The 27,736-nt window shown below is 39.7% G+C and overlaps 1 protein-coding gene across 1 annotated transcript in view; it reads left to right on the top strand.

The window, feature by feature from the left end:
• Nucleotides 1–27,370, top strand: part of SLC4A1AP (solute carrier family 4 member 1 adaptor protein) — a 34,185-nt gene extending 6,815 nt beyond the window's left edge. The window contains exons 6-14 of the mRNA XM_032845857.1: nt 12,653–12,813; nt 13,805–13,874; nt 14,673–14,859; nt 17,964–18,075; nt 19,925–20,162; nt 21,941–22,027; nt 23,309–23,376; nt 24,792–24,861; nt 27,033–27,370. Of these exons, the coding sequence (XP_032701748.1) occupies nt 12,653–12,813; nt 13,805–13,874; nt 14,673–14,859; nt 17,964–18,075; nt 19,925–20,162; nt 21,941–22,027; nt 23,309–23,376; nt 24,792–24,861; nt 27,033–27,082 (1,043 nt within the window). The 3' untranslated portion in view covers nt 27,083–27,370. The remainder of the gene's footprint in view (nt 1–12,652; nt 12,814–13,804; nt 13,875–14,672; nt 14,860–17,963; nt 18,076–19,924; nt 20,163–21,940; nt 22,028–23,308; nt 23,377–24,791; nt 24,862–27,032) is intronic.
• The last annotated feature ends 366 nt before the right edge of the window (nt 27,371–27,736 follow it).

Here is a 27,736-nt window from a genome sequence, read left to right as displayed (position 1 = left end):
CACCAGAAGTGTAAGAGGGTTCTTCTTTCTCCACATCCTCAGCAACATCTAGCATTTTCTGATTGTTAATTTTAGCCATTCTGATAGATGTGAGGTGGTATCTCATTGTGGTTTTGATTTGTATTTGTATTTCCCTGATGCCAAGTGATAGTGAGCATTTTTTCATGTGTCTCTTGGCCATTTGTATTTTTTTATAATATTATATTTATTTGGCAGAGAGAGAGAGAGCCCACACAAGCAGGGGGAGGGGCAGAGGCAGAAGGAGAAGTGGGCTGCCTACTGAGCAAGGAGCCTGGTGCAGGACTGGATCCCAGGACCCTGGGATCATGACCTGAGCCAAAGGCAGACACTTCACCGACAGAGCCACCCAGGCATCTCAATTCTTTGGAGAAATGTCTGTTCACATCTTCTGCCCATTTCTTGTTTGGATTATTTGGTCTTTGGGGGTTGAGGTTGATAAGTTCTTTTTTTTTTTTTTTTTTTGAGTTTGATAAGTTCTTTATAGATTTTGGATACTAGCCCTTTATGTGATAGGACATTTGCAAATATCTTCTCCCATTCTGTTGGTTGTCTTTTGGTTTTGTCGACTGTTTCCTTCTCTGTGTGAAAGCTTTTTATCTTGATGAAGTGTCAATAGTTCATTTTTGCCTTTGTTTCCCTTGCCTTTGGAGACATGTCTATCAAGAAGTTGCTGTAGCTAGGGTCACAGAAGTTGCTGCCTATGTTCTCTTCTAGGATTTTGACAGATTCCTGTCTCACATTTAGGTGTTTCATCCATTTTGAGTTTATTTTTATGTATGGTGTAAGAAAATGGTCCAGTTTTATTTTCCTGCATCTGGCTGTCCAAATTCCCGAACACCATTTATTGATGAGACAGTCTTTCCCACTGGATATTCTTTTCTGCTTTGTCAAAGATTACTTGACCACAGAGTCGAGGGTCCATTTTTGGGTTCTCTGTTCTGTTCCATTGATCTGTGTGTCTGTTTTGGTGCCCGTGCTATGCTGTCTTGTGGACTGCAGCTTTGTAATAGAGCTTGAAGTCCGGAATCGTGATGCCGCCAGCTTTGGTTTTCTTTTTCAACATTCCTTTGGCTATTCGGGGTCTTTTCTGGTTTGATACAAACTTAAGGATTATTTATTCCAGCCCTGTGAAAAAAGTGATGAAATTTTGATAGGGGTCATGTCTAATCCATTTTTTCTTTCAGTCCATGAGCATGGAACATTTTCCATTTCTTTGTGTCTTCCTCACTTTCTTTCATGAGTGTTGTATAGTTTTCTGAGTGTAGATCCTTTGCCTCCTTGGTTAGGTTTATTCCTAGGTATCTTGGGTTTTGGGTGCAATTGTAAATGGAATTGACTCCTTAATTTCTCTTTCCACTATCTTGTTGGTGTATAGAAATCCAGCTGATTTTTGTTCATTGATTTATATCCTCTGACATTGCTAAATTTCTATATGAGTTCTAGCAATTTTGGAGTGCAGTCTTTTGGGTTTTCCGCATAGTGCCATGTCACCTGCAAAGAGTGAGAGTTTGACTTCTTTGCTGATTTGGATGCCTTTTATTTCTTACTGTTTTCTGATTGCTGAGGCTAGGACTTCTACTACTGTGTTGAACAACAGTGGTGATAGTGTGCCTCACTGTCTTGTTTTTGACCTTAAGGGAAAAGCTCCCAGTTTTTCCCTATTGAGGATGATATTCTTTCTGGGCTTTTCATAGATGGCTTTTATGATATTAAGGTATATTCCCTCTATGCCTACACTGTGAAGAGGATGCTGTACTTTGTCAAATGCTTTTTCTGCATCTATTGAGAGGATCATATAGTTCTTACCCTTTCTTTTATTAATGTAGTGTATCACATTGATTGATTTGTGGGTGTTGAACCACCCTTGCAGCCCAGGAGTAAATCCCACTTGGTTGTGGTGAATAATCCTTTTAATGTACTGTTAGATGCTATTGGCTAGTATCTTGGTGAGAATTTTTACATCCATGTTCATCGGGGATATTGGTCCATAATTCTCTTTTTTGGTGGGATCTTTGTCTGGTTTTAGGAGCAAGGTAATGCTGGCCTCATAGAAAGAGTTTGGAAATTTTCCTTTCATTTCTATTTTTTGAAATCACTTCAGAAGGATAAGTATTAATTCTCCTTTCAATGTTTGGTAGAATTCCCTGGGAAGCCGTCTGGTCCTGGACTCTTATTTGTTGGGAGATTTTTGATTATGGCTTCAGTTTCCTTGCTGGTTATGGGTCTTTTCAGGTTTTTATTTCTTCCTATTTCAGTTTTGGTAGTTTATATGTCTCTAGGAATGCATCCATTTCTCCCAGATTGCGTACTTTGTTGGCATGTAGTTGTTCATAATATGTTCTTACAATTGTTCGTATTTCTTCAGTGTTGGTTGTGATCTCTCTTCTTTCATTCATGATTTTATTTATTTGGGTTCTTCCTCTTTTCTTTTTGATAAGTCTGGCCACAGATTTGCTGATCTTATTAATTCTTTCTTAAATTTTTAAAAATTAACATATAATGTGTTATTTGTTTCATGGATTTTAATTAATTCTTTCAGAGAACCAGCTTCTAGTTTTGTTGATCTGTTCTACTGTTCTCTTGGTTTCTATTTTATTGATTTCTGCTCTGATCTTTATTAATTCTCTTGTTGGGTTTAGGCTTTATTTATTCATCTGTCTCCAGCTCCTTTAGGTATAAGGTTAGGTTGTATTTCTTGTTTCTGGAGAAAGGCTTGGTGTTGTTATATACTTTCCTCTCAGGATCACCTTTGCTGAATCCCAAAGGTTTTGAACAGTTGTGTTTTCATTTTCATTTGTTTCCATGAATTTTTAAAATTCTTCTTCAGGGACACCTGGGTGGCTCAGTGGGTTAAGCCTCTGCCTTTGGCTTGGGTCATGATCTCAGGGTCCTGGGATCGAGCCCTGCATCGGGCTTTCTGCTCAGCAGGGAGCCTGCTTCCCCCTCTCTCTGCCTGCCTCTCTGCCTATTTGTGATCTCTCTGTCAAATAAATAAATAAAATCTTTAAAAGAAAAATTCTTGTTCAATTTCCTGGTTGATCCATTCTTTCTTTAGTAGGAAGCTCTTCAGCCTCCATGTATCTGAGTTCTTTCCAGATTTCCTCTTGTGATTGAGTTCTAGTTTCTTTTTCTTTTTCTTTTTTTCTTTTTTAAGATTTTATTTATTTATTTGCCAGAGAGAGACACAGTGAGAGAGGGAACACAAGCAGGTGGAGTGTGAGGGAGAAGTAGGCTTCCCGCCAAGCAGGGAGTCCAATGCGGGGGTTGATCCCAGGACCCTTGCATCATGACCATCACCCAGGCACCCCTGAGTTCCAGTTTCAAAGCACTGTGGTCTGAAAATATGCAGGGTTGATCCCAGTCCTTTGGTATCAGTTGAGAACTGATTTGTACCCAGTTTGGATCTGTTTTGGAGAAAGTTCCATGTGCAACTCGAGAAGAATGTGTGTTCTGTTGCTTTAAGATGGAATATTTGGAATGTATCTGTAAAGTACATCTGGTCCATTGTGTCATTCAAAGCCCTGTTTCCTTGTTGATCTTCTGCTTAGATGATCTGTCCATTTCAGCGAGTGGGGTGTTAAAGTCCCCTAGTATTATTGTATTGTTATCGATGTATTTATTTTTGTTATTAATTGGTTTATATAACTGACTGCTCCCATGTTTGGGGCATAAACATTTACAGTTCTTAGATCTTTTTGTTGAATGGATCCTTTAATTATGATCTAGTGTCCTTCCTCATCTCCTATCAGGTCTTTGGTTTAAAGTCGGATTTTTCTGGGGCACTTGGGTGGCTCAGTCATTGGGCATCTGCCTTCGGCTCAGGTCATGATCCTGGAGTCCTGGGATCGAACCCTGTGTCGGGCTCCCTGCTAAGCAGGAAGCTTGCTTCTACCTCTTCTGCTCCCCCTGCTTGTGTTCCCTCTCTCACTGTGTCTCTCTCTGTCAAATAAGTAAATAAATAAAAATTTTAAAATAAAGTCTAATTGTCTAATAGGATTGCCACCCCAGCGTTATTTTGGTGTCCATTAGCATGATAAAATGGTTTTCCACCCCCTCACTTTATTTACTTATTTATTTTAAATATTTTATTTATTTATTTGTCAGAGAGAGTGAGAGAGCACAAGCTGGGGGAGTGATAGGCAGAGGGAGAGGGAGAAGCAGCCTCTCTGTTGAGCAGGGAGCCCGATGTGGGACTTGATCCCAGAACCCTGGGATCATGGTCTGAGACAAAGGTAGATGCTAAATGATTAAACCACCCAGACACCCCTCTACCCCCTCACTTTAAATCTGGAGGTGTCTTTGGGTCTAAAATGAGTCTCTTGCAAACAGCATAATGATGGGTCTTGCTTTTTTATCCAATTTGATTCCCTGTGTCTTTTGATTGGGGCATTTAGCCCATTTACATTCAGAGTAACTATTGAAAGATATGAATTTAGTGCCATTGTATTACCTGTAAAGTTACTGTTCTGTATATTATCTCTGTTCCTTTCTGGTCTGTGTTAATTCTGGGCTCTCTCTTTGCTTAAAGGGATCCCCTTTAATATTTTTTGCAGGGCTGGTTTAGTGATCACAAATTCTTTTAGTTTGTTTGTCCTGGAAGCCTTTTATCTTTCTTTCTATTTTGAATGGCATCCTAGCTAGATAAAGTATTCTTGGCTGCATATTTTTCTCATTTAACACCCTGAATATATCATGCTTATCCTTTTCTGGCCTGCCAGGTCTCTGTGGACAGGTCTATTGCCAGTCTAATGTTTCTGCCCTTGTATTTTATGGACTTCTTGTCCCAAGCTGCTTTCACAATTTTTTTTGTCTCTGAGATTTGCAAGTTTCACTATTATATGTTGGGGTTTCGGCCTATAGTTTATTGATTTTGAGGGGGGCTCTCTTTGCCTCCTGGGCTTGAATGCCTATTTCCCCACTTAGGGAAGTTCTCTGCTATAATTTGCTCCAGTATGCCTTCTGCCCCCCACTTCTCTTTCCTCTTCTGGGATCCCAATTATTCTAATACTGTTTCACTTTATAGTATCACTTATCTCTTGAATTCTCCCTTTGTGATCCCGTAGTGGTTTATCTCTTTTTTTCTTAGTTTCTTTATTCTCCATCATTTTGTTTTCTATATCACTAATTCTCTCCTCTGCCTCATTTATCCTCACAGTTAGCGTCTCCATTTTCAATTGCATCTCATTAATAGCCTTTTTTCATTTCAACTTAATTAAATTTTGGTTCTTTTATTTCTCCAGAAAGGGATTCTCTAGTGTCTTCTATGCTTTTTTTTCAAGCCCAAGTGGCATCTTTATAATTGTTATTCTGAACTCTAGTTCAGACATCTTGCTTATGTCCATACTGATTAGGTCCCTGGCAGTCCATACTGCCTCTTGTTCTCTTTTTTGAGGTGAGTTTTTCCATCTTGTTATTTTGTCCAGAGAAGAATAGATGCATGAGAGAACAAAATACTAAAATGGCAACAATGACCCCAGTTAATATACACTAAACAAATCAGAAGAGGCCCAAAATAAAAAAAAGAAAGAGAGAGAGAATATAATCAGACACGTGAATGGAATAGAGCAATGCACTGAGATCCTGTGTATATTTCGATCCGTTTGTTATAAAACTAGGTCCCAAAATTGTAAAGAAAGAAAAATCTTTATATGTACAAAAATGAATACAGCGAAAGGATAGAATGTAACTGTAAAAATGACAATTAAAAACAAAAACAAAAAAAGAAGGAATATAAACAGGTGAACAAACAGAGCAATACACTATATCCTGAGTATATTTTGGTCTGTTGGTTAGAATAAACTACATCTCAAAATTGTAAATAAAGAAAAACTTACATATATAAAAAAAATACCATGAAAGGTAGACTGTAACTGTAAAAATAGAAATTTAAAAAGATTAAAAAAAAGAGTTGATGAAATCAGAAATTGGGAAAAGAGAAAAAAATAAAATCGAAAGACTAAAGTATCGTGGCGGGGGATAGCCATGTATTGTATTCCCCTAGCGCTGGAGTTTTGCAGGTTCCTATGATAATTAAACTAGGTTTTAACCAATGTTCTTGCTGCTCTTCTTGGGGAGGGGCCTGTTGTGTTGATTCTTAATTGTTTGTGCCCTGTGGAACCTGTGTACTGCCCTTGCCAGGGGCCAGGCTAAGTAATCTGCTCCACATTGCTCCCTGTGGCTTTTGTTCCCTGAAGAATTTCCATGCCACTTTAGAGGATGAGAATGAAAATGGCAGCCTTCCAGTCTCTAGCCCCAGAGCTGAGAGCTTGGGGCCCCACTCCTTAGTGTGCCCTTAAGGAAAAGCAGTTAGTCACTCCTGTCTCCCTGGTCTCTGTCCGCACTCTGTGCTCACCCAGCTGGTGACCGACTGTTTTTGTATCAGGCATTTGACTTTGTTTCAAGTCTCCAAACCCTGAAGACTCCTGCAGTGCACAGCCACTCCTCCCGGGGGAAGGGGGTGTCTCGCTGTGGTTCTGCCACTTGCTGGGCCCCTGTTCTGAGCACAGTGGTCCGATTGTACTACAGTTCATGATTTATTGCAACCCTGAGCTAGAGCCCACTCCTGCCACACTGATTGCAGCTGGCTTCCCTGCTCCAGTGCTTGGGAACTCTGTCACGCTCAGGCACCCCCAGTCTTCCTGTGACCATGGGGATCCTCAGACCACACTGTCCCAGCTAGGGTTCCACCCACGCCTAGCCACTTAAGTGATGTTCCTCACCAGAACAGACTTCCAAAAGTTCTGATTTTGTGCTCTGCTGCTATATCACTTTCTGGTGCCAGTTTACGGAGGCTCCCTTCCCTTGTGGTAAACCTTCTGATATATCGCCTTGGATTCACTTCTCCACACCTCCTACCTTGCAGCAAGTAGTCACTTTTCTATTTGTAGAGTTGCAGCTATCCTTTTCTTAGATCGCTGGTTGAGTTCACAGGTCTTCAGAATGATTTGATAGCTGTCTAGCTGAATTCAGGAACCAGATGAAACTAAGGTCTACTCCTCCTCCGCCATCTTGGGCTATCGACCTTGAGTTATGTATTCTAAACATTATCTACTTACTGTGTTAAATTAGTGTTTAGTATTTCCATGATTATGTTTATGCAAATATTAGTCACAACTGTGCAATTTTTTCTTTCTGTTTTTCCTAAAGTTAATAATTGTGTTTGTTTTTCATGTGTTTGGATTTTATAGCTCTTGGTCATTCTTCTCTCACCTTTCAATAGCCGTTCAGTATATTTTTCCCATGGTCAATTGCATTCAGTAATTGATCAGTTCTGACTTGGAAACATTTCTCCTGAAGAGCACTATTGTTTTAGGGCTTACTGCTCTCTAGCCCTGCTGTGGGACTGACACCTGGGTGGCTCAGTTGGTTAAGCATCTGCTTTAGGCTTGAGTCATAATCCCAGGGTCCTAGGATTGAGTCTCACATCAGCCTCCTTGTTCTGCAGGGAGCCCACTTCTCTCTGCTTGCCGCTCCACCTGCTTTCTCTCTCTTTCTTTCTCTGACAAATAAATAAAGTTGAAAAAAAAAAAAAGCTGGTACAAAAGTAGAAAGCATGCATGATGATAGTCCTCAGTGGATTTCACATCTTTGATTTTTCTTAGCCTCCTCTCTTGTTTTGGTGGATATCCTCTAGTAGATTCCTGAGAAAGGATGTATAACAAGTAAACTTTATTAAATTCTCCATTCTGAAAATATATAATTATGCTAGCTTTACTCTTGGTTAATAGTTGGTCTAGGAGTAGAATTCTAAATTGGAAATAATTTCCTTCATGACTTTGAAGGTATTACTCTTATCACCTATATCCAGTGTTGTTCTCACAGTCCAAAACTGTTCAGAATCCTAATCAATTATATGTCATTCCTTCCACCCCCTCCACCCCGGAAGTTTGTCAGAGTTTCCCTTTGTTCTCAAGGCTCTGAAACTTAACTATGATGTAACTTTCTGTTGGTCTATTTTCATTCATTTTTCTAGGTACTTATTGGGTCCTTTGGTCTGGAAAAAATTTTTTTTAAGATTTTATCCATTTTAGAGAAAGTGAGCAGGGCAGGGTAGGAACAGAGGGAGAGACTTCAAAGCAGGCTCTGTCCTGAGCCCGGAGCCCAACTTCGGGCTCAATCCCACGATTCAGGAGATCATGACCTGAGCTGAAATTAAGAGCCAGAGGCTCAAGGGACTGAGCCACCCAGGTGCCCCTGATCTGGAAATCTTTCGACACTTCAGGAACATTTCTGGAATTCTGCCATTAATCATTTTATCCCTCTGTTTTCTCCTTCTCTCTGGAATTTTGTTCTTTAGATAGTGAACATCTTAGACTGACTGTCTAAAGTTTCTTGTCTTTTTTCTTTTTTCTTTGTGTTTTTATCTCTATGTCTTTTTGTTCTTTCTGGGAGATTTCTGCAGCTTTATCTTTCTGTCTCTGTTTTGCTATCAAGATTTTAATTTCTAAGGCTCATTTTTGTCCTCAAATACACATTTTGAAAAAGATTTATTCACTAGAGAGACGTGTGCACACATGGGAGTGCAACTTGGGGGAGGGATAGGGGATGAGGGGGAGAGAGAGAGAGAATCTCAAGCAGACTCCATGGGGGGAAGCAGAGCCTGACACAAGACTTGATTTCACCATCCTGAGATCATGACCTGAGCCAAAATCAAGAGTCAGATGCTTAACCAACTGAGCCACCCAGGTGTGCCTAAATATTCATTTTTAAAATGTAATATGCCATTGTAAGTATCTCATCTCGCTGCGCATCTGTGCTCTCCAGGTTGTCTTTTCTTTTTGTTTGTGTGGTCTCTGTCCTGCTTGTTAGATGTGTTTCTCAGCTATGTAGTCCTTGATTGTAAGTTCTTATCTGGGGACAAAAAGGTGATTGACAGCTTGAATTATATAGGTGGGACTTATTAACTTTCAGCAACAATATAGAATGATGTTGGTGGGCCTTTTTTGGGGGGGAATTCCTCATGTAAATTTCCTTGGGTTTTTCCTCTTCTGCTGGCAGGATTCCTCAGAGAATATTCTTCCAGTCTCCTGCATGAGATTTCTAGGGTTAAGTGCTGGAAGATGGCTGAGCAGATTCTCAATACTGAGATATTCACAGGACAGTACTATTTTTAGAATAGAATAATATATGCCCTCAACTCAACCAGTCAGTCCACAATGCACAGACTTACTGTCTTACCCTTTCTAGAGATTAACTTCTGGATTCTTTCTGGGGATGGGAAGGAGGTAAGTAGGCAGGGAGGAGGATCTGCTTCTCAACCAGCTTTTACTCATTTCTGCTTATTTTAGCACAACTATCCATCCCCAGTTCCATATCCTTCTGTAGACTCTGCAGTATCATCAGACTGATTCTCTGCTTTCCTCACTGTTGGATTAGGATTTATCTTTTTTAGCTCTGCTAATTTAGTTTCAGCTTGTCTGTCTGCTTTCTAATTTCCCAAAATTTGGTGTTGCTATCCCTTCTCCCATTCTTCTCCCTTCTTTGCAGATTTAGAATTTTTATTTATTTTAGTTATTTATTTTAAATTTATTTTTTTAAATTTATTTTCAGGGTAACAATACTCATTGTTTTTGCACCACACCCAGTGCTCCATGCAATCCGTGCCCTCCCTAATACCCACCACCTTTTTCCCCCAACCTCCCACCCCCCGCCCCTTCAAGATGCTCAGGTTGTTTTTCAGAGTCCATAGTCTCTCATGGTTCACCTCCCCTTCCAATTTCCCTCAACTCCCTTCTCCTCTCCATCTCCCCTTGTCCTCCATGTTATTTGTTATGCTCCACAAATAAGTGAAACCATATGATAATTGACTCTCTCTGCTTGACTTATTTCACTCAGCATAATCTCTTCCAGTCCCGTCCATGTTGCTACAAAAGTTGGGTATTCATCTTTCTGATGGAGGCATAATACTCCATAGTGTATATGGACCACATCTTCCTTATCCATTCATCCGTTGAAGGGCATCTTGGTTCTTTCCACAGTTTGGCGACCGTGGCCATTGCTGCTATAAACATTGGGGTACAGATGGCTCTTCTTTTCACTACGTCTGTATCTTTGGGGTAAATACCCAGTAGTGCAATGGCAGGGTCATAGGGAAGCTCTATTTTTAATTTCTTGAGGAATCTCCACACTATTCTCCAAAGTGGCTGCACCAACTTGCATTCCCACCAACAGTGTAGGAGGGTTCCCCTTTCTCCACATCCTCTCCAACATATGTTGTTTCCTGTCTTGCTAATTTTGGCCATTCTAACTGGTGTAAGGTGGTATCTCAAGGTGGTTTTAATTTGAATCTCCCTGATGGCTAGTGATGATGAACATTTTTTCGTGTGTCTGATAGCCATTTGTATGTCTTCATTGGAGAAGTGTCTGTTCATATCTTCTGCCCATTTTTTTATATGATTGTCTGTTTTGTGTGTGTTGAGTTTGAGGAGTTCTTTATAGATCCTGGATATCAACCTTTTGTCTGTACTGTCATTTGCAAATACCTTCTCCCATTCCGTGGGTTGCCTCTTTGTTTTGTTGACTGTGCAGAAGCTTTTGATTTTGATGAAGTCCCAAAAGTTCATTTTTGCTTTTATTTATTTATTTTTTAAGTAAGCTCTATACCCAGCATTTTTAAGTAGGCTCTATACCCCGAGATCAAGAGTTGCATGCTCTACCAGCTGAGCCAGCCAACTGCCCCAGTAGATTAATGTTTGTATTTATTTATTTATTTATTTTCTTTATTCATTTATTTATTTTCAGATTAATGTTTTTAAAAAAGATCTTTTCATTGTAGCGTTAGTAGGATATGGGGAAAGTGAAATTAGATATGTTCAACATGTGTACCATCTAACTTGGAAATTATGAAGTTTATATTAAGAAGGACTGTTTGGGTTGTAAATAATGGAAACCCAGTTCAAACTAGCTTAGGGAGAAGAGTTATTGGCTCCAGAACCTGAGAAGAGTAGCTTACAGGATTGAAAGAAGAAGTGCATGAACCATAACTTAAGTTCTGGTCCTATCAAGCCAGAACTCTCAGTATCACAGGATGCCATAAAAGCTGTATGTGTGTATCTGTGTGATCTGTTTCATGAGTGCATGGTTTTATTTTGCAGATAGATTCTTACCTCGTCTGGAAAAGCTGGCTGCTTACAGAATTTATATCTTCCCTCTTTCATAATCTCATTGGAAAGAGAACCCTTTTTTCCTTTTATTTAGTATAAATATGAGTCTCTTACTGATTGGCTTTGGTCACTTGATTACCCCTAATCCAGATGGAATGAGGGAAGAGTTTTCTAGAAGAAAAGGGGTACTTTTACCAGAACAAGGGGAGTAAGATGGCATAGAGTAGACCAAAAATTAGTAGCTACCATAGTCCCCTCTTGATGAGCTTTCCATATTTTTCACTGTTACAGACAATGTTGCACTGATACATGTGGGGTAAATTCTTGTAAGTGGAATTGCTAGGTCAGTTGGATTTTTATTATTGACAGATGTTGTGAGATTGATCATCAAAAAGATTGTATCAATGTACATTCCCACAAGCTGTTTGAGAGTCCATTTCCCCATACCCTGGCCAAACTGGGCATTATTAATCTTTTCATGTTTTTTCTAGTCTGTAGGTAAGAAGTGGTATCTCATTATTTTAATTTGTATTTTTTCTTTTTAGATTTTTTATTTATTTACTTGACAGACAGAGATCACAAGTAGGCAGAGAGGCAAGCAGAGAGAGAGGAGGAAGCAGGTTCCCCGCTGAGCAGAGAGCCCGATGTGGGGCTCGATCCCAGAACCCTGGGATCATGACCTGAGCCGAAGGCAGAGGCTTAACCCACTGAGCCACCCAGGTGCCCCCTAATTTGTATTCTTTAATTATTAAAATGTTTAACATCTTTAAGATTTTTTTGGCCATTTATATTTCTTTTTCTGAACTGCTTTCATTATCCTTTTAAAAATTTTTGGATTATTGGCCTTTTCCTTATCTCTTTCCTTTTTTACTGATTGGTTTTTGGGAACTTCTTGCTCATTAAATAAATTAGCCCTTTGTTTTAATTCTTTTATTGTGGTAAAATATACATAATATAAAATTTTCCACTGTAAACATTAAATGTATTAAATACATTCACATTGTTGTACAACCACTAGTACCCCTCTCAAAAGTTTCTTATACCCACTGAAAGCTAACTTCTCATTCTTCCTTCCTCCATCCCCTGGTAATTACCATTCTACCTTCTGTTTCTGTGAATTGGGCTACTCCAGTTAACTCTAAGTGGAATCCTGTGTGTCTGGCTTATTTCACTTAGCCTAATGTCTTCCAGGTTTAACCCTTTGTTTGTATATGTAGTTTGACAGCTTGTTGGGTCTTGCAATACTGATAGTGATTTTTAAAAAAATTTTTTAAAGATTTTATTTATTTATTTGACAGAGGGAGAGATCACAAGCGGGCAAAAAGGCAGGCAGATAGAGAGGGGGAAGCAGGCTCCCCACTGAGCAGAGAGCTGGACGTGGGGCTTGATCCTAGGACTCTGAGATCATGACCTGAGCCGAAGGCAGAAGCTAATCCATTGAGACACCCAGGCACCCCTGATAGTGGTATTTTAAGCTACTTATCTACTTGTCTCCTTTTTCTTTTTTTACCATTTATTTTATCTCCTAGTATCTCGGAAAAGGAAAGCCAAGAACTGGGAAGATGAAGACTTTTATGATAGTGATGATGACACCTTTCTTGATAGAACCGGCCTGGTTGAAAAGAAGCGTCTGAACCGAATGAAAAAAGCTGGGAAGATCGATGAGAAGCCAGAGACCTTTGAATCATTGGCAAGTTTTATTTATAGAAGTAGCTGTGGTAGTTTAATTTTTAAATAAGATAATGTATTATTCAAATTTGTTTTATAATTATAATTTTTAAAGCAGTAGCATTGAAATCTGGTCTGAAATATAACTTTCTTGATTTATTTTATTTTATTTTTAAAGATTATTTATTTATTTATTTGACAGAGAGAGAGAGAGAGATCACAAGTAGACAGAGCAGCACGTGGGTGGGGCAGGAAGCCAGCTCCCTGCTGAGCAGAGAGCCTGATGTGGGGCTCGATCCCAGGACCCTGAGATCATGACCTGAGCTGAAGGCAGAGGCTTAACCCATTGAGCCACCCAGGCACCCCAACTTTCTTGATTTTAAATTTGATTGTAACAACAGTATTACCCAAGTTGGAAAAAATTTGGCTTGCTGCTAGAGACTCTGTCTACCTGTAGGTGGATATTGATGCATGAATGAGCATTCTTTGGATATTATGTTAAAACTACTAAAAGAAAGGAAAAAGTTCCAAATTGGGCCATTCTGAGGTGAAATCAACTTTAGACTTTTGGCAGTCAAGAATTGTGAAAGGAATTTTGAGGAGTATAGTTTGATAATAGTCTTAAACTATATATTCTTCATGAAACCATCGTAAGTTAGCCTGAGTTTTCACTATATTAAGTAACATTCAGAGAGCTTTAAAACATTACCCAACATCTGTTTTTTTGATTCATCAATGAAAACAAATGCCTTGAGTTCTTTCGAGTAATGTCAAGTCTGTATTCTATACATATATTTTGTTTAATTCTGAGTTAATTCAGAAGTTAACTCAATTCAGATTAAATAAGCACATGAAAATTGTTAACTCTATAAGATGCGGATTCAACTGGAAATTCTAAATGAATCCTCTTAAACCTTGTAACAATAATGAAAATAAGAGGAGGAAGACAGAAAAGCTACCATGTTTTGAAAGAAGAAAAACATTTGCTGACCCTGTTAATTTGGGTGTTACAGGTTGCAAAGTTAAATGATGCTGAAAAGGAACTCTCTGAAATTTCTGAGAAACTGAAAGCCTCAAGCAAAGGTAAGTTAATGACCCACTAAATAAGTCTGTAGTAGGCATCTGCCATATGTAGTGCCCTCTGCCAGCACTGAGGCTAGTTAATAAGATATACAGAACATGGAACCATTCTTTTTTTTTTTTTTAAGATTTTATTAATTTATTTGACAGAGAGAGATCCCAAGTAGGCAGAGAGAGAGAGGAGGAAGCAGGCTCCCTGCTGAGCAGAGAGACCGATGTGGGGCTTGATCCCAGGACCCTGAGACCGTGACCTGAGCCAAAGGCAGAGGCTGTAACCCATTGAGCCACCCAGGCACCCCAACATGGAACCTTTCTAAGGAGCAACACAGCATCTTAGTATTAGAAAGAACATTATAAATTATTTCGTTTGAACTCTTTATGTAATAGATGAGGAAAATGAAGCCCAATGAGGCAAAATGATGTCCCAAGATCTTCAAGCTATAACCTGTTTTCTTATTCCCAATATGAGTAGTGTTCTCTGACCAGTTTTATGTGAATGACTTTTTTTTTTTTTTAAGATTTATTTGTTTTTTTTGAGAGGGAAAGAGTATGCAGCAGGGGAGGAGGGCAGAGGGAGGAGAGTGAGAATCCCAAGCAGACTCCCTGCTGAGTGTGAAGCCCAAAACAGGGCTTGATCTCACGGCCCTGAGATCATGACCTGAGCCAGAATCAAGAATTGGACGCTCGACCGACTGAGCCACCCAAGCACTCCTGTTAGTGACTTTTCTCTGGAAACTTTGGCTGAATTTTAAAATATTTGAGACCATTTTTCTGAACATATATTATTCCTTTCTTGGACAGCCCTGTCAGAGTCACCATCTCAGGACTCTTTAGAGGCATTTATGTCAGAAATGAAATCCGGGAGTGCATTGGATGGTGTGTCCCGGAAGAAACTTCACCTGAGAACTTTTGAACTGAGGAAAGAACAACAGAGACTTAAGGGATTGATAAAAATTGTAAAGCCAGCAGAGATTCCAGAGCTGAAAAAGTAAGTCTTAGTTATACTTGAAATTTTAAATAAGCATGTTTGCATAGATAACATTTTGAATTGTGTTATTTTCTTAATCATTAGAGAATAGAAATAAAATGTAAGAAACCCTTTAAAGCGCAGGAGGCAGTGATTTCATAGAGTCAAAGCCATTTCACTCGTGAAATACACACTGCTGTAGGGCTTTTAGAGAAAACTGTAGTGATTCCTCTTTCATTGGAAGGCTTTATTTTTTTTTAATAAGATTTTATTTATCTGACAGAGAGTGAAGAGAACACAAGCAGGGGGAGTGCAGAGGGAGAGGGAGAGGGGGAAGCAGGCTTCCTGCTGAGCAGGGAGCTTGATGCAGGGCTCGATCCTAGGACTCTGGGATCATGACCTGGGCCGAAAGCAGACCCTTAACTGAGTGAGCCAGCCAGGTGCCCCAAGGCTCTGAATTTTTTACTTAATCTTTTAATGCAGAGTAAATTTCTTTAAAGAGCAACATCCCAAAAGGCTGATTTTGGTAATATATAAAGACCTTGAATAAGTAGACAACCATCTACCAAAGAGAAAAATGGGAAAAGGGTATCAACTGAGAGGCCACTGGAGAAGAAATACAAATAACTCTTAAATGTATTTTTAAAAATGCTCTATCTTGTTCATAAGAGAAATACAAATATAATAATGTAATGCCACTTTTTAATCTATGATTTTAAAACCACAGATGAAAAAAATACAAGTGCAGATTGTCATTTTTGCACCTGGTTTGTCATTCCTAAGAACCAGTTGATAACTTCAGTGTATTTAAATATCTTTTTAAAAAAGTATCTTATTTATTTATTTATTTGAGAGAGAGAAAGAGAGGGAACACAAGCAGGGGAGCAGCAGAGGGAGAGGGACAAGCAGGCGCCTAGCTTAGCACAGGGCCCGATCATGATCTGAACTGAAATCAAGAACTGGTTTCCCAATTGATTAAGCCACCCAAGAGCCCCTATACTTAAATTCTTTTTTTAAATATACTTAAATACTTTTAAAGTGGAATTTCTTCTTTTAAAATGGGGGAAGGCATAATCCCCTAAAGTTGATTTTATTAGTTAACTTTGATTTTGTGAGAATTATTGGAAGAAATTAACCTAAATCCATTTTTCTGAGTAATTTGTAAACAAGATTTTGGGAATAGTTTTTCTCAGATTTAGCTAATGTTTGTCAGTGTGTGGATGTTTGTATGGGGTGTGTGTGTATGTGTGAGAGAGAGAGAGAGAGAATAAGATCCAGTCTTTCAATTTGACAGTATTTTCAAATTTTGTTCTATGTGGTATCAACAAATTTTGAAAATGTTGAGTAGGTTGCTATGGAAATGAGCAACTCCTAGTGAGCACAGTTCAGGTAGGCATCTCAAAAAGTGGTATTGCCTCGGTGGGATCACTCATGTATGAAGGCAAGTAACTCACTTAGGAAGTTTCTTGTTTTCTTTTGGTCTGTGCTGTCCGTACAGCACCCGGTAGTCTTCTGTGATATTAAAATTAAATGAAATTAAAAATTCAGTTCTTCATTCAAGTTAGTCACAATTCAAGTCCTCAATAGCCACATGTGGCTAGTGGCTACTATATTGGACAGCACAGATGTAGAACAGTTCTGTTGGGATGGTGCTGCTTTAAGTAGGCTCAGCATGGAGCCCAATTTGGGGCTTGAACTCAACCACCCGGAGATCGAGACCTCAGTTGACATCAAGACCTGAGCTGAGATCAAGAGTTGACCACTTAAATGACTGAGCCACCCCATGGACAGTGCTGCTTTCGCTTGTCAGTAAGCATTTATGTAGCCCTTTACAAATGTGTGCAAAACCTGTAATTTGATGCTGGGGGTGTTGCATAGATGAATATCTAGATATTGGGAGGCACTTTTTTTTTAATGGGGATATAAAGGTAAAATGTTCCTGGAGCCCTTGATCATCTGTACAAAAAATTAATTCCCAAATTACTAGCAGGTTTGTTAAAAGATTGATGTGCAGTTTGGATATTTCATACAGTAATTCGTAGGTCAGTCCACAAAGGCTGTCATCCAAGTGGTATTTCATTTACTGATAGTGAGGAGGGGGGTTAGCACTCAAGTTAGACTCCCTGGCTTTCGCTCTCAGCTCTATGAATTATTTTTGGGCATTTAGAGGCAAGTTATGTAGTTTCTTTGATCCTTGCTTCCTCATCTGTAAATTAGAAGTACTATTGATGTTGAAAGATGACATGAATAGGGGTGCCTGGGGCTCGCTCAGTTGGGCATCCGACTCTTGGTTTCTTGGTTTTGGCTTGGGTCATGATCTTCGGGTCATGGAATCAAGCCCCACATTGGGCTCTGTGCTTTGCAGCGAGTCCTGGGTTTCGCTCTCTCCCTCTGCACCCCACCCCCCACTCATGGGCTCTCTTTCTTGCTCCTGAAATAAAACCCTTAAAAAGGGAAAAATGACATGAATGGCACTTGACAAACTGCTGGCCTGTGTGTATTAGTATTGTCATCATTGTCCTATTTCTGTTATACCTAGCAGCTATTTGTAACATTGTATTTGTGGAGAAAGAATGAAAACTCCTGAGGCATAGTTCAGGGTAAACAAATAACATTGAGTTTTATTCTAACTCCAAAATCCTTTCCCTTGGTAAGTCATCCCTGTGAGAGGGGTATGTCAGTGTCCTCTAGAGCCTCCCCTCTTGCTGTATGAGTGTCTGCTTAGTTTTTCCTCCCTTTCCTACTTTAGATCCTGGCCTTTAGATGTGTGTACCTTTTTCCTCCTCTTCTTGAGGATTGAACTTCCAAACTTTCTACCTAACACCTTTCTCCCCTGACCCAAGCAGCTCTTGATTGTGATCCCGTCTTCTGCCTTTTCATCTCCCTGGGGTGTCTTTGTTTGTCCTCCAGACCAGCCAAGCTATTTATTGGAGCTGAAAAATACCTGTGTTGCTCTTGACTTTGTCTGTGTATGCCAGAATCTTCCCGAGGCCTTTGGGGAGGGGCTGTGAAGGATAGTATTTGGCAAAGGGTCTTTAAAGCCTGGCACGCAGGATTCTTCTGGTGTTTTGGATAAAATCTTGGCCTCACCGGAATAGATGTGTATAATTGTTCTTTCTTCCTAGGACTGAAAGTCAGGCTACAGATGTGGAAAACAAAGCTAAAAAGCTTACATTGCCTCTCTTTGGTGCCATGAAAGGAGGAAGCAAATTCAAATTAAAAACGGGAACAGTAGGGGTAAGTTGTGGGTCATGGTGTTAAACTTTTCGCTCTTCAGTTAGTTTGCATGTAACTAATGTAACTAATTTGTACATCGAACATCAGTTTATTAATTTGTGATGAATGTTGCATTTAAGAAATGTCTCTTTTCCGGGTGGGTGGATATTGTAACATTCGGACTCTGCTAACATTTGTTAGTCATGTAGTCCCTGCACCTGGCCCTGCCATATGGCGTTCCTAACTTCATTTAATCCCTCTAACACTTTGTGACGTGTGGCAATTACCACCTCTCGCAGGTGAGGAAACAGTGACAGAGAGGTTAAATATGAGATCACATCATCATTAAATGATTACTAGACTGGCAATCAAACCCAGGTCCTCTGTTTCTTGAGTTTTGTGATCTTTCTACTGTCCTCTAGCACTTCACTGGTGAATGTGTTTCCTTTGCATACATCCTTCTTTACAGATTCAGCTTTTAAAAGGTCTCATCACCTAAAGAGCAGAACCTTGTGTGTTAGCATGCAAGGGCTGCCCTAACCAAACACCATAGACTGGGTGGTTTAAATGACAGAAATTTAATTTTCTAACAATTCTGGAGCCTGGGTCCAAGATCGTCATGCCTTGGTTTCCCCTGAGGTGTCTTTCCTTGGCTTGGAGATGGCTGCCCTCTTCGTGCATTTTCCTGTGGTCTTCCCTTTGTGCACTTGCACCCGTGGGATCACCCTTACAAAAACACCAGTCATCTTGGGTTAGGGCCCCAGTCTAACTGCTTTCTTTTAACTTGCCCCTTTAAAAATTTTATCTATAAATATGTTTACATTCTGAGGTACTGGCGGTTAGGACTTCAACATACGAATTTTGTGGGGACAGAATTCAGTCCCCAGGACCTTGAATTAGGGCAAACTGCCCTCTGGTGGCAGAAGCCTGAAGTCTCAGGCTTCCCTGAGAGGCAGGCTTTTCTGTGAGGGTGAGGGGAGAGGAGGTGCTTATGTTTAGTTAGAGGAAAAACTCTTTACTAAAAAAGCTCTCTAAAGAGGTTTACTGGATTCAATCCTATATTTAAAAAATGATATTCCAAACATATACTTTGGTATCTCTCCATTCCTTAAGCTTCAATCAACCTTTTCTTTTTCTAATAATTTTATTAAAAGGTTTTGATTAGAATATTTGGCTTTATTCTTCAAGAAATGTCTTCAGAGGGCGCCTGGGTGGTACAGTCGGTTGAGCATCCACCTCTTGGTTTCAGTTCAGGTCATGATCTCAGAGTTATGAGATCGAGCCCCAGGTCAGGCTCCTAGCTCAATGCAGAGTCTGCCTGAGATTCTCTTCCTCTCCCTTCGCCCCTCCCCCTGCTCTCTCTCTTTCTGTCTCTTTCTCTTTCTCTAAAATAAATAAATAAATCTTAAAAAAAGAAATGTCTTCAGGATCTATTTTACTGATTTACATGTCTCATTTCTTTGAAATTGTGTTAAATCTACAATGAAAAAGCTGCACAAATGATCTGTTTCTTAGAAATGTGTGTCTGATTTACCCCTGGAAGATTTTGTAATGAATTAAGATCCTTTAACACCATGAGGGGTGACAGGACAGAATTCCTGCAGCTGGCACCTGCAATAAATGTTAGTTCCCACAAGCTGTTTCAAGTGTCCCATACTTAATATTCTTTTGACCCTAGAAACTAATAGAGGTATGTGTTAAGCGTCCATAGATGGGCAAAATCTCATGTGCAAGTCCTCTCTCCAGCAGAATTGCAGGGTTCATCAGCCTAGAGAGGTTAGATATTTCACATATTTAGCTTAATCTCCTTGAAGAGATTTGTCTCTGTCATTATGTAGCACTATTTGTTCATGATTTGTTTCTTTCATAGAAGTTACCCCCTAAGCGTCCAGAACTCCCTCCAGCTTTATTGAGAATGAAGGATGAGCCCGAAGTAGAAGAGGAGGAGGAAGAGGAAGAGGACGAGGAGGGGGAAAAGGAGGGAGATGAAAGGGGGAAAATGGAGGCTGGAAGCAGTAGGCTGCAGCGCGAGACAGAGCCAGAAGATGCAGTGCAGGAAGTGAGGCCTCCCACTGACTTCGCCTGTTCTAAAGAGACAAAAGCCCATGGTAATAATTTTCTCCTTCTTCCCATGCTGTTCAATGGGGCATCTGCCTTGATTGTGCTTAGGTTTGGAAAGCAGAGCCAGTTCTTGCTTGTATATTTTGACTTTGGGGCACTTTATGGTATGGGATACAGCTGACTCTGGAAACATACTTTCTTGGTCTTTCTTTGACTGTTTGTCATTATTTATCCTCATTGCAAAGCAAGAGCAGGCATTTCCAGTCTATTCCAGAATTATGGAACCTTGAAAGCTGTGGAATCTGAAACCACAGCTGCTGTGAAACAACCCAGAGCTGCTACCATTGTGTGATTGGTGGGCGGTGGGAGAGGGTGCATGATGGGGCCTGATCAGGTAGTCGCAGGGTAAACCTCCCCTTGGTCATTATTTTCCCCATCCCTAAAACAGAGGCTAAGCATCACCCTTCTTAGGAAGCATAGTGCCTTGTTCATCTTTTTGTCTATGGTACCTAGTCCATGGCACCTAGCGGAAAACCTGGCACACCGTACTCACCCACCTCAGCCAAGATTTGACGGCAAATGACAAAAGAGGGAAGTGATTGGTTTATAAATATGTTTTCTTCTGATTATGAGGAAGGTGTATTCATTTTTAGAAACTTTGGCTTACACATAAAAGTCCAAAGAAGAAAAGGGAAATCTCCTGCAGTCTCACCCCCAGAGATCATTGTTCATCTTTTCAGTATCTTGTCCCTTGTCAACTGCAGGAGTTACTTTCCTGCAGGGTGGCCAACCCGTCTGGCATTGTTAAGACTTCACAGAAAATAGGGCGCATGAGGAAAAACAACAAAAACCGACATGAAATATGCATGGGAATGCATGCATGTTGCTTCCAAAACAAACCTGGCTTATCTTCATAAAGGCCAGGCCTGGTATGGAGGCCTTCTCTTGACTCATTCTTAATTGTTTGAGAAAGAAAAGTTTCTGTTTTTCATCTGTGAAGAGCTCTTTTGTTTTTGCATGCTCCTTTGTTTAGTTACTGGCAAAATGCTTAGCCTTTTCAAACAGGTACTTACACATGCTTTTTTTGTGAGTCCAATCTTTGATCCATACCTTGTGAGGGTGGTGTATAAACAGATGAGCAGGAGGCCGAGCAATAAGGATTGTATTTTTTTTGTTCAGGGACCACAAGAAATATGTGTATAAAAATAACAGATTTTAAAATTTGGTAAAGACACATTACTGAGTAAATCTGCAGTTGATTAGGGATTACTCTAGGCCTCTTTCTTTTTTCAGTGTTAGGATTGTATTGTATATGCTGTTTTATAACATATTTTTTTCTATGTCTTAAAATACTCTTTTAAAATGTGGAGTCAAATGAGGAGCACAGTGGTCCATCACATGCTGGTGCCGTGATTTATTTAATCACCCCCTATTGTTAGACCTGAACATAATTTATTATTTTTGCTATCTTAAACATATTGTATATATAATAAATCTTGATACTCATCTCTGATTGTTTTCTTTGAATATGTTCCTGGAAATAGAATTTCTAGGCCAAGGAATATGTACATTTTTAAGGCTTTTGGTAAGTAGTGTTGAAAAGTTTTAACTCAGAGTTGGCCAGTTTTTAAAGTGGAAAATTGATTTCTCTGTTAAACATATGGAGGCACATTTTTAAAAAAATCTAATTAAGGTTATTGAAGCTAATGATAGCAAAGCTGGATGATTATGTATTTATGTAGCTTTTCTTGCTTTTGTTTTTGTTTTCTTGGTTCCCCACTATGAGTTAAATAATAACAATATGCTCTGGTTCTGCATTTTATAGAAAACATGTCTCAACTCAGCCAAGTGGAACAGAATAACGATTATCAAGAGATTAGAGAAACAGCTGCATCATGTGAGGAACCCTCAGGCAAGTAGTGCAGCCAGCTCCATTGCTGTTCTGCATACAAGCAAGCAGCTGGTGTCAGAGAGGAGGGGATGACAGCTGAGCTGAGGCAGCACAGAGAATGGCCTTTTAGACACTGGGGAGGTGCTCTGCCAGGACCCTGGACAGAACTGGAATATATGAGAGGTTATGTTTGGTGCCATCCCATTTCCCTTTCTCAATTCCTTTTCTGCCTCCTGGGGTTCCGTCTCCCTGATCTGCAAAATTCCTACTACTTTCGTGCTTCCCTCTGCCTGTGCAAAGCCCTCCACAGCTTTTCATCTCCCAGAGATGAATCTGCCTATCATGGGAGCAATTCCAAAACTATTAAGATAAATTGTTTGAAAGGTTGGCCTTTCAAAGGCCTGGTTTAGGGGCACCTTGGTGGCTTAGTTGGTTCAATGTTCTAACTCTTGGTTTCAGCTCAGGTCATGATCCCATGGGTTATGGGTTCGAGCCCTCTATTGGGCTCTGCGCTCAGCACAGAGTCCATTGGAGATTATCTCTCTCTGTCCCTCCCCTCACTTGTGTGCTCTCTCAAATAAATAACCTTTATTTATTTATTTATTTAAAGATTTTATTTATTTCTTTGACAGAGAGCATAAGTAGGCAGAGAAAGAGTGAGAAGCAGGCTCTCTGCTGAGCAGAGTGGGACACAGGGCTTGATCCCAGGACTTTAGGCCAAAGGCAGACACTTAACTGACTAAACCACCCAGGTGCCCCAATAAATAACCTTCAGAAAAAAAAAAAGGACTGTTTTTCTACTGTTTTAACTGTAACAGTTGAACTGTAGAATGGTAAAATCAGCCCCATTTTTCTTTCCCTTTTCAAATGGTATGATTATATTCAAGCTTGTAGAACAGCCTTAGGATTGAAAACTAGAGTTATTAGCAGAGAGGAAATTCTCTTAAGATAGTCTTTATAGTAGAAGGAATTTTTTTTTTAAAGATTTTGTTATTTATTTATTTGACAGAGAGAGAAATCACAAGTAGAGAGGCAGGCAGAGAGAGAAGGTGAAGCAGGCTCCCTGCTGAGCAGAGAGCCCAAGGTGGGCCTCGATCCCAGGACCCTGAGATCCTGACCTGGGGGGAAGGCAGAGGCTTAAACCACTGAGCCACCCAGGCGTCCCTATAATAGAAGGAATTTTTGAGAATTTGATGGTTACATGTTTTTTTCCATTTTTATAATCTCTTAGGAGGAATTTTTTTTCTGTTTTACTTATTCTGAAATAGCTATTGCCTCTTGCTTTTCTTTTTCGCAAATTAGCATCAAAGAATGAATATCAGAAAAACAGAGATGAATTGAAGAAAAAGAAAGCTCCCGGTCCAGGCAAAGTAAGTACTTTAGCTGTAATCTTTACCTCTCTAGAAGTAAAAATGAATGCCTTTGTCATGGACCACACTTAGAAGAGTGAATTTTTAGGGATTGTCTTAGCAGAGTTCCCAATTGCCTAATGCTCCCTCTTTTAGAAGTCTGGGCTCTCTTTTATTTCTGAATTTTTATGTTTTCAATTCTCTATTCTTGTCTCCATCCACACTGTTCCCTATAACTCTACATATACCTCTTTGATTAATTTGTGAATCTTTGTTCATATCCTTTTATGCCATACAAAGACATTTGAATAATATATTCTTATTTGACTATTTTTATTACACAGAAGATAGAATGTAATGTTCTACATTCTACATCAGGATTTATTATTTTTAACCTATTGTGGAAATCACTGTGTGTCAGTTTACCAAGCGTTTCCTACTGTATGGATGTACTCAACTTAGCAGTTCCCTACAGGCGGACACTTGGGTTGTTTCTAATCTTTTACTCTAACAGTGTTATAATGAATAATCTTGTGTATGCATAATTTTATGTGGATACAGTAAGTTCCCTTAAGTGGGATTGCTAGATTATGTCAAGAGGTCCCCAGGACCCTCAGGTAGGTCATTCACAGGAGGCCTCACAGGACTCAGCCTGTGGTTGTACTCATAGCTATGATTTACTAGAGTAAAGGATACCAAGTACAGTCAGCAAAGGGAAAAGGCACAAGGGGCAAAGTCTGAGGAAACCAGGCATAAGTTTCCAAGAGTCCTTTTCCACTGGAGTCACACAAGATGTGTTTAATTCCCCTAGCAATGGGTTGTGACATCTTATGAAATGTTGCTAATCAGGGAGGCTCATTAGACACTCAGTGCCCAGGATTTTTATTGGGGACTGATCACCTAGGCACCTCCTGCCTGTCATGCCCTCAAATTCTGTTTTCCCAAAAGAAAGATAGATGTTTAGCACGAACTGTATTGTTTTTATAGACAGTTTAGGCACAGTGAACCACTTTTATCAGGGTAGTAGGAACCTTCCTGAAATCCAGGTCCCCAGATACCAGGTGAGGGGCCAGCCTTAAAACAGGCCTTTCAAAGGATAGTCAGGCTTGCCCTGTTAACTCTTTTCTGCACCTAGATCAATAGACTAATGCCAAATTTCCCTTCTATGTGGGTTATACCATTAGAACTCATACCTCTGTTAACAGCCCCTTTTAGAAAACTTCACTTCACTCTCACTGCTAAAAATCAGCTTGTTGAGGCTTTATGGGAAAAAGTCAAGGTTCAGAGAGAGTGTGTTCCACCATTTTTTGGTTACTTATGTCAAGGTAATTAATGGAAGCTTTTCCCTCTTAGTTTTTGTTTGCTGACAGGTATAGGGACAATAATTCTTAGAGTTAAAATTCTTTTGAGTAAAATAACCTATCTTTTCTTTGTAGCTTCCAGCAACACTTTCCTCCAAATATCCAGAAGATGACCCAGACTACTGTGTGTGGGTCCCACCTGAAGGTAGATTGTTTTTATTACTTTTCTTCTCTTCTAAGACTTATTTATTTATATTTCTGAATAGGTAATGTATGTTTAAGGTTCAAAATAAAGGTTTTATAAGCGTATATAGTGGGATAGGGCACCTGGATAGTGTAGTCGGTTAAGTGTTCAACCCTTGATTTAGGCTCAGGTTGTGATCTTAGGGTCGTGAAATCGAGCCCCATGTTGGGCTCCTCACTCAGTGCAAAGTTTGTTTGGGATTCTCTCTCTTCTGCCCCTCCCACCGATTCATTTGGCGTGCTCTCTTTCTTTCTCTAAAATAAATAGGGGTGCCTAGGTGGCTTAGTTGGCTGAGCATCAGGTCATGATCTCAGGGTCCTGGGATCAAGCCCCCTGTCTGGCTCCCTGCTCAGCAGGGAGTCTGCTTCTCCCTCTCCCCCTACTGCTTCCCCTGCTCATGCTCTCTCCCTCTCTGTCTCTCTCTCAAATAACTAAGTAATCTTTAAAAAAAAAAAAAAAAATCTTAAAAAAATAAAAAAGCATGTAGTGGGAATGTTCTCCCTTCTAGGGAAACAGAGTAAAAGATCTAAAGAGACATATCAATCAAATACAGTTTGTAGGTTCTGCTTGAATCCTTATTTGAACAAACAACTATTAAAAAAATTATACACCAGTCAGATAATTTTAAACACTAGCCAGATGTGTGATGATACTAGGAAATTATTAATTATTTTAAAATGTGGACGATGTTATATTTTTTAGAAAAAGTCCTTATCTTCTAGGACTGTGTACAGAAGTGTTCACAGACGGAATATCTGGGATGTGCCTTAAGATAATCCTGTAGAAGTAGAGGATGAGGGAGCATGGAGGGGGTAATGTCACATATTATTGTTGTAGCTGGGTGATGAGTATATGGAGATTCATTACATTTTTTTTTTTAACTTCCACACGTCTTTTACATTTTCTTTAAAGGTATTAAAACAACTACTACTGGCTCTGCCTTAGCTACTTGGTGTTTTCCTCTAAAGCCAGCCAAATATCACCTTCTTGTGGCTTCTTATATATGTCACATAAAATGCTGTGTGAGCAATTAAATACATAATATTTCACCATTGTTTTTACACAAATAGAAGCATATTCTTTTTTTTTTTTTTAAGATTTTATTTATTTATTTGGCAGAAATCACAAGTAGGCAGAGAGAGGGAGAAACAGGCTCCCCACCGAGCAGAGAGCCCGATGCGGGGCTTGATCCCAGGACCCTGAGATCATGACCTGAGCTGAAGGCTCAACCTTCTGAGCCACCCAGGTGCCCCTAGAAGCATATTCTATATCTTGCTGTTTCGCACTTAACACTATATGGAGATCCTCCCATAGCTATTTATAGATTCCTTCCTTCCTTCCTTCCCTCCCTCCCTCCTGTCCTTCCTTGTAGCATAGTTCTTTTTTATGGTACAGAAAATACCTTTACTTATTTATTCCATCAATGTTCCTTCAATGAATATTTGCTGTATTTCCAGTTTTGCCATCACAGACAACTCTGCATGGAGGAGAAGGGTTTGGGGGCTGGGGTAACTGGGTGATAGACATTAAGGAGGGCACGTGATGTAACGAGCACTGGGTATTATATAAGACTGATGAATCACTGACCTCTACCTCTGAAACTAATAATACACTATATGTTAATTAATTGAATTAAAAAAAATTCTGCAATGAGCAACCTCTAACATAATACTTTTACAAGTATAGAGGTGCATATGTAGAAAAAAAATCATAAAAGTTAACATGCTGGGTCAAAGGCTGTAAACATTTTTAAGACATTGTAAATTGCATTCTGTCGAGAGGATACAGCTTATGTTCATACTTACACTCTTAAGGCAATATATGAGATGTTTGTTTCCCATGTGCTCATCACAACTTGCTTTTCCTATGGATCAGGTTTCTAATATATTCGTAGTTAATAGAAATTTTAGGAATTTTGTTACTAGAAATGTTTGCTTTTTATTGGCTAATAAATAATAAGGGTAGAAATGAAAAGAGGACCCTATTTTGAAATTGTATGCAAAAAGGCAGAGTTCTAGAGTAGAAAAAATCTCTTTTGTCTGTTTTACTTTTTAGCCTGCTGATATCTGGGTATCTTTTCCCTCCCGACTTCAGGAAATTGAATGTGTTTCTTTCTATATACTCTGATCTAGGGCAAAGTGGAGATGGCAGGACCCATCTGAATGACAAGTACGGCTATTGACTGCTTCAGAATCCTAAAGGAACACCTTGTGGACCATGTGACATGGGATATGTAGGGTCCTATATCAAGTTGAATGTCCAGAGAAGGAGTTCAGGTGAACTTTTGTAAAATCTGGTGACTGGCCTTTTCTTTCATGGCTCCCTAAATTTATCTACTCATCTGATTCTCTTGAATTTGGCATTTATGTTTTAAAGTGTTTGTGTATGTATGTAAAAAGAAACCATACAGTTTGAGAATGGGTAAAGTGAGAGACATGACCCTATTAAAAGAGAAGGTGAAGATGTCTCATGTTTGCTTAAGGCCACGATGTCTTTCATTAAGTTTTAGAGACTGTACTTCTCCTGAGGAATAGGGTGCTTCTGGCAGTTAGACTCTAGACTTCACTGATATGGCCTTCTCAAATTAGTGGTGAAATATGAGGTCATGCCACAGTGTGACCCTGGTTGTCCCCTGTCATTCCTGGAGCTAAAAGTAGATACAGAATGGGGCTTCCTACTCCCTCCTACTATAACCTTGTGCCGGGTTTGAGAACAGACCCTGATTTATCAGGACACAGGTCAGGATCATAGTATATCTTGTGCACTCAGGCATCAGTCCTGATAAAAACTCAGTCCTTTCAATGTCCTGGACTCTGACCAGTCAGATTAGTCACCC

Source organism: Lontra canadensis, unplaced genomic scaffold (assembly GCF_010015895.1).
Source record: "Lontra canadensis isolate GAN:19392208 unplaced genomic scaffold, GSC_riverotter_1.0 scaffold170, whole genome shotgun sequence".
Classification (NCBI taxonomy): domain Eukaryota; kingdom Metazoa; phylum Chordata; class Mammalia; order Carnivora; family Mustelidae; genus Lontra; species Lontra canadensis.
Note: the sequence above shows the minus strand (reverse complement) of the source record. Positions and strands in the feature narration are given on the sequence as shown.